Source organism: Equus przewalskii, chromosome 16, assembly GCF_037783145.1.
Source record: "Equus przewalskii isolate Varuska chromosome 16, EquPr2, whole genome shotgun sequence".
Lineage (NCBI taxonomy): Eukaryota > Metazoa > Chordata > Mammalia > Perissodactyla > Equidae > Equus > Equus przewalskii.
The window spans coordinates 1534087-1546918 of NC_091846.1; the positions used below are offsets into that span (position 1 = coordinate 1534087).

Here is a 12832-nt window from a genome sequence, read left to right on the forward strand (position 1 = left end):
CACAGCTGAGGAGCTAAGCAGGAAATTTTGAATTGTCAGCAAAACTAGAATTATCATCTTCCCCTCCACTCAGCTCTTGGTTGTCTCGTCTCTCAGCGCAGACCTTCGAAATAGGAAGGGCTTACAAAGATGTCGACTAACATATCCTTTTTGGCTACTGAGGTTCTTAGGTAAAGTGTAAGAGGTGAGGTGCCTCGTCAGAATCCATGAAGCTTATTTTAATCCACCATTCACTGTGCACAGACCTGCCGACTGGAGAGCACTGCCCCAGCCTTCCTCCGCCCGAGCTGGCAGGGTGCTCGCTGTGCCCTCTGCTGCTGAGACAGACACTGGGGAACACGCCAGGCCTAATTTGTGTTTTTGAAGGGGCAGAGGTGTAGCTGCAGATCTTTTCTGAAATCCAGAAGTGGATCATAGCTGAATATAGGTTTGCTAAAACTGAAATCATGTATAGGGGTCCAAAGCTATAGAACACCTATTGGCTGCTTATTAAACAATTTTTTTTTTTTTTTTTGGTGAGGAAGATTTGCCCCGGGCTAACATCTGTGCCAATCTTCCTCTATTTTTTGTATGTGGGATGTCACCACAGCATGACTGATAAGCAAAGTAAGTCTGCAACCAGGATCCAGCCACCACCCTGGGCCAGCACAGCCAGCGCAGGGAACTGGAACCACTGGGCCACCGGCTGGCCCCTGTAATTAAATTTTTAATTGAGTCAAGCTTTGCCCCTTTCCTCCCTCATCTCCATGAAGAAACAAAGTTTCTCTCATCTAAAGGCTAGATTTTAAGGACAACTGAAATTATGTTATTTCTAGGCTGCTACTGCCCACAATTCCTAAGTTACACATTACATTTCTATGCATGATTTGTTACTAAAATTTATTACTGCCCTAGGTAATTCTTAGCAAACTGATTCATAAGGAAATAATATGGTAGGGGTTATTTTTAACAGAACAAACATTTATTGAATACTTAATGTGCCAGGTGCTGGTACACTGATAAGAATATAAATGTCTCATAAAAATAGAGTGACTTTTTAATTAAATTAAAAATTATCCCGAAGGATGACAACTGAAGTCTGAGGAAGAACAAACACGCGCAAGCCCCAGGCGCCTCCTGAGCACCAGCGGGAGTGTGCGCCCCCGGGGCCCGGGGTCTGCGCAGGGCGCAACAGCCCCCCTCTGAGGTTTGCTCCCCTCCTCCTCCACGTCCGCGGCAGGTCGGCTGTGGCCCTGCTCCAAGCTGGGACCCGGACGGCCAAAGCAGCTTGTCTGGAACACTGCAGATTACAGAGTCAGAGGGAAAATAAAGCTCTGATAGAAGTGCCGAGTGTCACTTCCTTTCCTGTTTTGTTAGCCGAAGCAAGTCATACCAGGTGGGGAAGTAAAAGCCTTTCCCAGAGAGAGGCGGTTAATATTTTACAAGTTTTTATTTTGAAATGATGGTGGATTCACAGGGAATTGCAAAAATACTAGAGAGAGGTCTCGTGTCTCCTTTACCGAGCTGCCCCAATGGTGACATCTTACACAACCATGGTGCACTGTCACAGCGGGGAAACGGACACTGGGGCAGACCTCACGCAGAGCTCCCCAGTTTCACAGGCACTCATCAGTGGGTGTGTATTCAGTTCTATGGAATGCTGTCACGTGTAGATTTGTGTAACCAATGCACAATCAAGACACGGGACAGTTCCAGCACCCCAGAGATCTCTCTCTTATGCTCATGCTCACCTGCCACAGCCATCCCACCCTAATCTCTGTACGTGACCTTTTGGGATTGGCTTTTTTTACTCAGAATGCCCTTGAAATCCATCCAAGTTGTGGATATCAATATTTTGTTCCTTTTGATTGCTGGGTAGTGTTCTGTGGTGTGGATGTATGATGAACACTCTCTGAACAACAATAAAGTCTAGCACACTCTTCACCTCCTGTTTGCTATGGTGTTTGTTTGCAGGTGGCACTCCTATTTTCTCAGGTGGCTCAGGGCGTTTGATATGGCGGAGGCTGAAGACGCTGGGGCTGGGCTGCGTTCCTGTCATCCCTCCAAGAACTGGGGACGGGGAGAAGTCCGCGAGGCTCTCGGACACTAGTTGCTAGGATTATCAACTTTTACATGGAGGCAAGTCATGTCTCCTTGAGGGGCTGGAGCAGAGGAGGGCCCCTCACCAGTGTTACGACGCTCAACGAGAGCCATGGGAAGAACCAGCAGCCCCACAGGGCAGAATCCGAATGAGCCCATTTTAAGGGGCCGAATGGCCAGAGGCAGAGGTTAAGGTTCTGCCTACTTCAGGTCTTGGCCAAGCCACTAAGTGTTTGTACTTCGCTTTTTACCTATGTTAAGTGAGGAGAGTAGATTAGATTGATTCGAAGATTTCTCCAACTATAATTCCGTGGAATCAAGTTAGCACAAGCATCCTGAACTCTAGAGAGGCCCTCAAGAAGGAAGTCACAGTGAGATGTTGTATCTTTATTGTGAAAATGAGGGCGGGGACAGCCCCAGTGTGTGGGGGAGGGGAGCAGCTTATACCTTTGCAATCTACTAAGAAAATAAAAAGAAGGAAATGTCACCTAGGGTCCTTAACCGTGTTACATTATGATCTGCATTTAGATGTCATGGTCCAGCCCAGAATCATAATTCACGTAACAGCGAAACTCATTTGCCAGGGTTCGAGTGTGTTCTGGAATAAACTTGCACATCTTCACTCCAAGAAGTTTCGCTGCCTCTTCTTGCATGACGGCACCTGAAGAGAACAAACCAAACGAACTGGAAGACTGAAATGCCAACCATGCGCAGCGCCATCGCGAGCTGCGGAGGGCCCTAGACTGGAAGACGTGAAGCAATTACTTGATGCTACCACTCCACAAATGAGGGGGCCCGTCCTTCACATTCCTTTTTACTTTCTCCAACGTTTTTGCAAATTACCTACTTTTTTCCCTTCCTCTTTTACTCAATAATTTTCCTACCTCTGCAAAGCTGAGTCACTTAGAAATTTAGAAATAAATGATTCCACAAAGTAACATAAGGAAAGCAAAAAAAATTACTAAAAACGAGTATTTTCCAACTTTGAGTCAAGAACCCCTTTTTCAGTAATATCTAACTGTGCAATTCGTACGAACACACTCACGTCAGCTTCGGGCTGACTGGCCCCAGTTTCCCCCTCCAGCCAGTGCTCGCCCGGCGGCCTGCCTGCACAGCTGATGCTGTGGACACCGTGGCCGCCGCCGCCGCCCTGCTGCTGCCCCACAGGATGTGCCTTACCAGCCGCACAGGCCCCAAACCCAGGCTCACCCTGATCCTTCCTCGTCTTCACCCTCCACATTCAGGGCACAGCGAGTTCCTCCAACTTTATCCCCACAGTGTGTCTTCACTCCACTCCCTGCCCTCCTTTCCTACTGTCACAGCCTTGTCCAGACCACTGTCTCAGTGGGATGCTGTGGTCACTTGTCTCATAAATCCATTTGGGTACAAAGTTAAAGGAAACTTCTGTAGACAAATCGGATCCTGTCACTTTGGGGCTGAATGCTTTAAGAGGAAATCCCAACTCCGACCAGACCAGTGTCTGCAGGGGGGCCTCTCGCCATGCCCCTCCCCGCCCAGGCTCCAGCCAAAGGGCTCCCTGACTGGGCCATGCTGCTCCCCTGGGCCTCCCCTGCAGGTCTCCACTGAAATGCTGCTGCTCCAGGAGACGCCCCAGTCCATGTGAAGTACCATGATCCTCTGTGCTACCCTGCTTTCTCTGATTCTTTCATTACACTTATCAGAATTAGTAACTCATTTCTTCTGTCTTGTTACGTCTTTTAACCTATCCCCTAAAACTAATGTATGCTCCATGAGGTCAGTAAACGATTGTTGAATCAATAAGCATTAAGTAAATATTGTGTGAACAAAAGAGTCACGTTCTCGACCAAGTAAGCAATTCTACACCCCCAAAGAAGATGACCGCCTGCAGGCCAGGCCTCCTCCCAGCCCCAGGCGCTCTGGGGAGGAGCAATGGCCTGAGGGCCTGGGCGCAGGAGGGCGCAGTGCTACCGGGCCTGTGCCCCAGGCTCTCCAGGAGGGAGACCAGGAGTCTGCATTTGACGTTTTGCTCAAATTTCAGTATATCCACCTTAAGAAAACATATCGATCTCACAAGTAAGAAAACTCTTCTGCTTTAATAAACCTAATCTAACGTCTAGCTCTGCAGCCTTAGGCATTCACTTGAACTCTATAGATTCCAAATTTCTCTTATCAAGTGTGGAGGCTGCATCAAATACTGCTACTACTGATGCTGATGATGGTAAGTAAAAATACCATTCAGGGCGCACTCGCTACACGCCAGACCCCACTCTACGTGTATCGTGTCACTTAATTCCCAATAACCTTGAAATGCAGGTAGTACTATCAGTCCCAGTTTACAGATAAGGAAACTGGGCACAGAGAGGTTAAATAACTTGTTTAAGGCCCCACAGTGAGCGGTGGATTCAGGATTTGAGTTCTAAGATCTCTTCTAACTCTTGATACCTAAGGCTTGAACACCCACCGTCACCAATTTTCAGGAGAGATGCAATCTGGCACCTACCTGTGCACAGCAGAATCTTGCCCTGAGTCAGATACTTGATGGTTTCTGACGTTTTCCTGAGACATTCCTCAGAAAGATAGGGGGGATCTGCTATTACGATGTCGAAACTATGTGCAGCAATTTTTTCAGGTAAATCCAGTGGATTATTGTAATCATAGAAGATAAACTCTTCTCCATATATGGCAAATCTTTTGTCATATTCAAAGATGTATACAGAAAAGTCTTCTCTGTGCAGCTCTCTCAGTTTCTGGTAAACACTCGGGGCACTCACACATGCTATTCTAGGAAACAGAATGAACAAACTCATGAAAGATCTTTAACGAACAGCTTATGGTGTTAAAAAACGACTACTTTACTAAAAAATATAAGTCCTTGTGCTCAGATTTTCTTAAAGGAAATAATAGTGCAAACTAACATAGCAGGAGTAAATTTCAAGAGAAAACTTTATATTGCCTCACTTTTAGGGAATCTCGTATTTAAAAATCTGCAACTCATAATTTTAAGGTATGAAAGGATAAATCTGCTTTTTTATACTAAAAAATGTAAAACAAAAAACGTAAAAAAAATATAGTAAAAAGTGTAAAAAAGGAACACATTAGGACAAACGTTAGATAGCCTGAGGCCTAAATTTACCCCTTATTTTCATGGTGGTCCTTTAACATTTATTTCAAATACTTTTAGTCTCAAACTAAATATTTTGAAGTTATTTTGGAATATTCATAATCTTTAAAGAAAAATCCCAAATAACTGCCTAAATAACTCCAGTTTTCCAAAAAGATAACATTAAAATTAGGTCTCAGTGCAGACAAGCTACTTTGAATTTCTGCTTCTTTTCTGAACAGGGAAATTAAGGAATGCTGCATTACAAGCAGTCCCCAGTGGTACAACACTACCATTTATGAATGGGTGGTGTTCCAACAGTAAACTTTTAAAACCAACTGCTAAAAAAGCTAGAAGTAACTTAAAGAGTGAATTATTGACTTGACTGTGGTACATTTGTTACAATGGAACACTCTGTAGCCATTTACTCTCCAAGATATTCAAGGAACAGAAGAGCGTAAACCACGCTTTCATGGGTCTAAGAATATACGCTCACAGACGAACCTGTGATCTCTGGGAGAGGCACAAGAGCCAGGGACCACGGGTGCCTCATGGGAGTGGAACTGGGGGATTGGAGACAATGGAGAAAGAGACTGGCTTTTTTTCTCAATCCCCTTTGTAACTTTTACTTTTTTTTTTTTTAAGATTTTATTTTTCCTTCTTCTCCCCAAAGCCCCCCAGCACATAGTTGTGTATTTTCAGTTGTGGGTCCTTCTAGTTTCGCTATGTGGGACGCCACCTCAGAATGGCCCGATGAGCGGTGCCATGTCTGCACCCAGGATCCGAACCAGCGAAACTCTGGGCCATTGAAGCCGAGTGCACGAACTTAACCACTCGGCCACAGGGCTGGCCCCACTTTCACATTTTTATCATGTATGTATATTATCATTCAAAAAAGTACTTCTTTTAAAAATTAAGCTCAGCTTTAAAACTATGAGATGCATTTCCCAGCAGAGACAGGTCACGTGCGCTGTCAGGTGCCCACACCAGCTTAACGGCTGCTCAGTGGAAAACACTGGAAGTGTGTGATGAAGTCTGCTGAGGCCATGTGAGGCTTCCACGGGAAACATGCACGTCCCAGCCTGGGGTGGCAGGGGCACAATTCTCCTGCTGCAGCTCTTCTTGCCCACAGCCCAGCCAGGCTGCTGCCAGAGCTCTGGGGAGCAGGAGGAGAGGCAGAGGCCGGGGACCTGTATCTTCCCTGCGCTGAAAGAGAATAAGCAGCAACCAAAGACTAGACGCACAATGAAAAAGCCTTCCAAGAAAGAGGGTGGAATAAAGATATTTTCGGACAAAAAAAATCCGAGAGTTTTTTACCCGCAGACTTTCACTATAAAGTTCCAAAGGATCTACTTCAGGCAGAAGGGAAGAGGTCTGAGCAAGGAGTGAAAGTAGAGCCTGCTGAGCGTGGTGGAGACAACGCCATTTCCTATGTAGCAGTGACATCGGACAGCCTGGGTTGCAGCCCAGCTCTGCCACTCACCAGCTGGTGACCTTCTGCAAGTGACTTCATCTGTTGGGCCTCAAAGTCTATCTTTAGAATGGAGAGGACAACAGTAACCAGCTCACAGAGGCGTGAGGATTAAAGGAGACGACCTCACAGAGCACACAGCCAGCGGAGAGGGCGCTCAGTAAGTGCTCAGTAAGTGCCACTGGGACTCTTCATCTTTACAAGTCAGACGGAGCTCCTCAAAATACTGAAGATGCCTTTCAGAAAACAGCAAAGGCTGCTTCCAAAGCCCTCACATGAGTGGAAAAAAGAAAACATATGCAAAAACACTGTCATTACGAAAACCCTAATAAACAACTGCTTATAGTTTAAAAAAGAAAAAGAACAGAAAAAAGAAAAACTTAGGACTTCTAGTTAAAGATGGCAGATGCAACACATTCATTTAGATTTGCTCCCTTATTAAAGCCTACTGAATAAAACATGAGTAAAATTTTGCCTTGTTTTGTGGCTGAAGCATAAACCTCTAAGACCAAAGAGAATGCAAGAGGGGACGAAGGAAACAGCACTGAGGAAGCTGAGAAGCAAAAGGATGGGTGGCATTTGACACAGCAGCCCCAAGAAAGCAGACCCTAAACTGGCAGCCAGGAAAGCTAAGAAACAACCCGGTTTACATCACAGCACCCTCAAAGGCTCAGGAAGCGGCAGAACTGGGTAACTCAAGAGTAGGGGTGAAGGTGGGACTAAAAACAGAAGAATTCATTGAAAGGCCCAGTTCAGAAGAAATCTGTTCCCAGGATTCTCTTCCCTATCTCAAGCCTCCAGGGATCTGCCCCTCCATAACTATGGCAAAGAACTGGAGGGACGTTCTCTGGATGGACGGGGGAGGAGTTGTGGGGGTGATGCCAGGCACAGCTAGTGATGAAGCACCATGTGGAACTGACAAGGATTAAGTTAAGCCCACTGGATGTTGAGATCTCCAGCTTTTTTTAAGTACTGTGCCTCCCATGATGACATCAATGAGATGCATAATTCCAGGTACATGTTAGAAGACTCTCCCCTGGAGCTCTGACCAGCCCACAGGGGAAGACTAGAAATACTGACAGTGGGGTTTCCCTATAAAAAAGCTCATCCAGATCATCCAACTGCAGAGACCAAAGTAGATAAGATCTGCCCATGGATCAAAACTTCCAGCTTTTGAGTGCCCTACCCTTAAATATGAATAGACAGCAAAAGGTCCACAGATATTCAAGGAAAACATCAAATATTAGAGGCCAAAATAAACAAATGGAAAAGGCATGTTGTTGGAGTAAACAGACTATGTAGGGGGAAGAAAACTTAAAATCCTATAATTAATATCTTCATAAGGATGAACGAGATACAATAATAAATATCCAGAGATCAAAAACAAAACTATCTATGACTATATGATAGCAGAAATGGTAAACTCAGTAGAAAGTTTAGAAGACAAAGTTGAGAAATCTTCCCAGAAAATAAGGTAAAAAAGACAACAGATGGAAAAAGGAGAGAAAGAAAGTAGAAGATCAGGTCCAACATTCAAATGATAGAAGTTCTAGAAAGAGGAACAGAAAAAACAGTGAGGAAGAAATCAAAGAAGTAATTTAAGACAAGTTTCCCAAACTGAAGGACATGAGCTGTGAGAGTGAAGAGCTGTCTACACAGTTCAGCAGACGGGAGCCCCACACCAAGACACATCGAGCACAGGCCAGAAAAGCAAGTTCTAAGCTTGCAGTTGGCAGGGATGGGAAAAACAGGTTTCCTACAGGAAATCAGAGTGGCAGTGGATTTTTCAAAGGCACCTATGTAAACTGGGAACTAGTGAAGCAATGCCCTCAAGACCTGGAATTTGATACCCAACAAAACTATCACAATCAAGAGTAAGGGTGGAATAAAGGTTTTTAAAAAATTCCCTCTCATGTATCTTTTCTGTAGAAGCTATTGAAGAATGCCTCCAACCAAGATAAAGCTGTAAACTAAGCATTGGGGTACTATAAACAAGGAATCCAGAACAAAAGAGAGGTAAAAGGACAACTCAGCAGATGGAGAAGGAGATAAAACGGCCCAGCCAAGCTGAACATCAACCAGTACGGATCGGAACCGGCTACAAAGCCCTGGGAGTGATTATTTTTATAAGGAGTTGAAGTATGGTTTAATTTACTGATAGGAGATTTACACAACTGGGGCAGAATTTAAGGGTTAATTAGTGATATAGACATAGAAATACATAAAAAATAAGACAATTATTTTTTTCAGGGAAAACGAAAAATTGTACAGCAAAGGAAAAGTAAAAGACTCATCTGTAAAGAACATTTATGTTGACTAACAATATAAACTCTGTTTTAACCAAAATGAGCATATAACTCTATTGGGAGCGCGGACGGAGAGCACACACGTGCGTGGTAGGGATGGAGTATGAAGGAGAGCTACAGCCTCATTCCCTAAGTTGAGAAGTCAAGAAATAATGCTGCAAATGACAAATCAAGAAGCGCCAATATAAACGTGCTATTCAGAAGTATGGCTGTAAATACTAAAAGAATCAGTTGAAAGGGAGCTGAAAAAGGAGGAAGTTAGCAATGGATTTTTTTAAGCAAATCTTTTAAGACCATTGACTTTATATGCAAGCAAAATTTTAATAAAAATAAAAACCAAATTAACAAAAAAGAAAACCTATATTCTTAAAACTTCAAGAAGGTCAAACATTGAGATTTTTTCTTTTAAAACCAACTCCAGGGGTATAAAGGAAGACACAGGTTAAAACAAGTTAACATAGGACAGAGATAACGCCTCTCACGACAGAGTCTCCACACACAGCACGGAAGCCGTTCGTAATTCCTCCTGTTCTGCAAACCACGGACTGTAATGTTTGCAGATTATAGTTCAGACTTCTTAGGAACCATCCCTCATCCAGGAAGGACATTCAATACATTACTTCAGAACAAAAGACAAACAAAACTTGGATCTCACCTGCCACCCTCTCCAGCAGCTGTAATCGCTTCCTTGGCGAGCTGCAAAGCCGTCTCCTGACTGTACCAAAACTGGCTCAACTGCTGTAACAGAGCGTGAGCAGAAATCATTTTAGAATTGGCATAAATTTCCTTTTAACTTATACCCACTATGCTAGTGTGCATATATTTAAATTTTTTCTTTTTCTTTCTTTCCGCTGAGGAAGATCCGCCCTGAACCCTCTTGCCCCATGAGTGGTGCAGATCTACCAGCGTGGTAGGTCCCCGCCTGGGAACCGAACCGGGCCACGAAGCGGGGCGCACCGACCTTAACCCCTAGGCCACCGAGCGGGTCCCTTTTTCTTTTAAATTACTTTAAATAAGAAAGCCCTAATTAACTAATGGGATCTAGGCATTGACACAAAAAGGCGAACCAGTCCACGTCCCCAGAGGGAAGAACACGCCCCACCTTTGAGAACTCGCCCTGGACCTGCCCCCGCCTGCTAACTGGGCTCCGGTCGGGGAGCGCGCGCAGGACGCGGGCGCTCGGCCGCAGGCCCCGCCGTGCCCCTAGGCCCGCTCTCGTCCGCGATTGCCCTGACGCCCTCTATCCGTCGGGCGAGCTGTCTGTCTTTCCGCCTCCTGTCTGTGCTGGCTGTCTTCTCAGTTCTAACGGTCCTCACTTATCTACTCGCTTGTAAAGGCTGGCTGATTTCCGTGGGAAAGGGGGTTCCGCAACCATGGTGGGCCGTTCCCCACAGGCCTCTCCCGAGCGGACAGGCGGCGGGGGCGCGAGCCCACAGCTCCGGCTCTAACGGCGTCACCGGGGAGTCCCCACAGCAGGTCCCACGCGGATCCTTTGTGAGTTGCGCTTGCTTGCAGGAACCAAGGCAGAGCACCGCCACGGGGCCCAACCGCAGAGCCGGTCTCAACCAGAAAGGCCCAGGGCGCGATGGGGTCCCGAACGCAAAAGGTGCTGTGTGCACGAAGGGAGCATGGGCACGTGCCCCAGAGGCCCGGCCCAGCGATGACTCGAGACCCCGGCCCCTTCACGTCGTAAGAAGCCTGCTCCCCTTCTCTCCGGAGGTGTCTTAGAGCACAGCTCTGCCTCCTGCATTCACTGATCTGTGAGTAGTGTTTCTGCCCTGCTATTCTGAACCTGGTTTTGTTCTATTGGTGTGGGCGGCTCCGGGCACAAGGACCCACTTGCCGGTCACCGGGCCCTTGGGGCTCGGTAACAGAAATGTTTCCAAAAAAATATATGATCATTTCAATAAATGCAAAAGGAAAAACATTTAACTAAATTCAACACCCTTTCATGATTAAAAAAAAAACCTCTTAGCAAATTAGGAAGAGTAGAAAACTTCTTTAAACTGATAAACAGCATCTAGAAAAAACTGACAGCCAGTATCATACTTTTTCCCCATGAGAAAAAAACAAGGCAAGAATGTCTGCTTTCAATACTGTTATTCAACGTTTTACTGTAAGACCTAACCACTGCATTAATACAAGAAAAGCAATAAATGAATGACAGCCAACAAAGAAGAAAAACTGCTAGTGTTTGCATGTTATGTGATTTTTGTACCTACAAAATACCAAGGGAAAAAAACTGTTTCCAAACAGAATGTACGTATTCATTTGGATATATGTACAGTCATGTGCCACATAACGAAGTTTTGGTCAATGATGGACCACTTATACGAGGTTGGTCCCATAGGACTAGTTCCATATAGCCTAGGTGTGTAGTAGGCTATACCGCCTAGGTTTGTGTTAGTACACCCTGTGATGTTCCTACAACGATGACATTGCCTAACGACATTTATCAGAATGCATCCACGTCATTAAGCCAGGTATGACTAAATATGAATTCATGTCTCTGTCTATAACTGCGTCTAGATGTGTGTGTCTAACCTTTCTTAGCTACAGGAAAAATGTCAAGCTCTGACTCTCCTTTGCTTGGAAAGCTGGAGGAAAGCCCATAGGGTACATGGTATGTAGGGGCTTCTGTTTCACTTGATTTGGAAGGCTGCAGAGTTTTCTGATGGTTGGCTACTGAGCTGCCCTTCTCCCTCACTCCAACATTGTCAGGGCAGAGTGATGTGTTTTGACTCTTCTCACATCATTCTAAAAAGTAAAAATCATCGGGCCAGCCTGGTGGCATAGCAGTTAAGTTCTCGTGCTCTGCTTCAGCGGCCCAGGGTTTGTGGATTTGGATCCCACTTGTTGACTTATGCACCGCTTATCAAGCCATGCTGTGCCATCATCCCACATATAAAATAGAGGAAGATGGGCAAAGATGTTAGCTCAGGGCCAATCTTCCTCAGCAAAAAGAGGAGGATTGGCAGCAGATGTTAGCTCAGGGCTAATCTTCCTCAAAAAATAAAAAAAATAAAAAATCTTACTCTTAATCAATGTGCTACATGAACATGGCTTTAAAAGGGAAAAGCACTTCTAGGCTTATAAAGAAACACAACAGTCCTCTGCCCCACATCTCCCCACCACTGAGTCCCACTCCTCAGAAGCAATTTTCAACTGTTGGCTCTTTAATCTTTTGTCCCCATATTTCTAAATATTATGTTTTAAACGTCATTTCTTTATTAACCTACTTTATATTATGTATTTACTGTGGTAGATGAGGATTTCACTCCTCATACATACCCTTCGCTTATATCTCACCCTCCCCATATAGTTGTTACCTAAGTTTAGTTTAGTTAAAATCATCAGGGTTCACTGCTGAGCCAAGTAACATGCTATGGTTGCATTTCCTTCCAGAATGGTACCTTTTGTTTTTCCTAGAGTTAATAAATGTATGGTTGTGTCATTTTCTTGGTTTCTTTGAACCTATCCCTAATTCTTCCAGTGTCCTCTTGCAGCTTGTGAAAAGTGGTGCATGGGAGCCAAATGTTGTGAGACTCGCCATGTATAAAATGTTTTTATTTTATCCTCATATTTTATTGGTAGCTCAGCTGAGTACAGAATTCTAGGCTGAAGAAAATTTTCATTCCAAATATTGAAGGCATTGCTTCACTTTTTTCTAGTTTCCAGTAAAGCTATGGAGAAGTACAATGTGACTCATAGTCCTGAGACTTTGTAGGTGACCTACTTTTCCTTTGGAAAGTTCTAGCATCTTCTTTGTTACTATATTTTTCACAATTATCATAATCATATCTTAGTGAAGGTCTTAGGTTTTTGGAAATTTTCTAATATTAATCTTTGAAGATTTCCTCTCCTCTTTGTTTTCTGTTCTATTTTTTGGGAACT

The 12832-nt window shown here is 44.6% G+C and overlaps 1 protein-coding gene across 8 annotated transcripts in view; it reads right to left on the bottom strand.

The window, feature by feature from the left end:
- Window positions 1-939: 939 nt before the first annotated feature.
- The window catches only part of EEF1AKMT1 (EEF1A lysine methyltransferase 1), a 34787-nt gene continuing 22894 nt past the window's right edge, over window positions 940-12832 (bottom strand). For 5 of the 8 annotated variants that reach the window (XM_070577840.1, XM_070577843.1, XM_070577838.1 and 2 more), the window contains exons 3-5: window positions 9594-9676; window positions 4562-4842; window positions 1411-2740 (exon numbers count right to left, since the gene is read on the bottom strand). In XM_070577840.1, the coding sequence (XP_070433941.1) occupies window positions 2604-2740; window positions 4562-4842; window positions 9594-9676 (501 nt within the window). In that variant the 3' untranslated portion in view covers window positions 1411-2603. Of the gene's footprint in view, window positions 1280-1410; window positions 2741-4561; window positions 4843-9593; window positions 9677-12832 lie in introns of those variants that run through there. The other 3 variants (XM_070577841.1, XM_070577845.1, XM_070577839.1) reach the window with 1 other exon arrangement.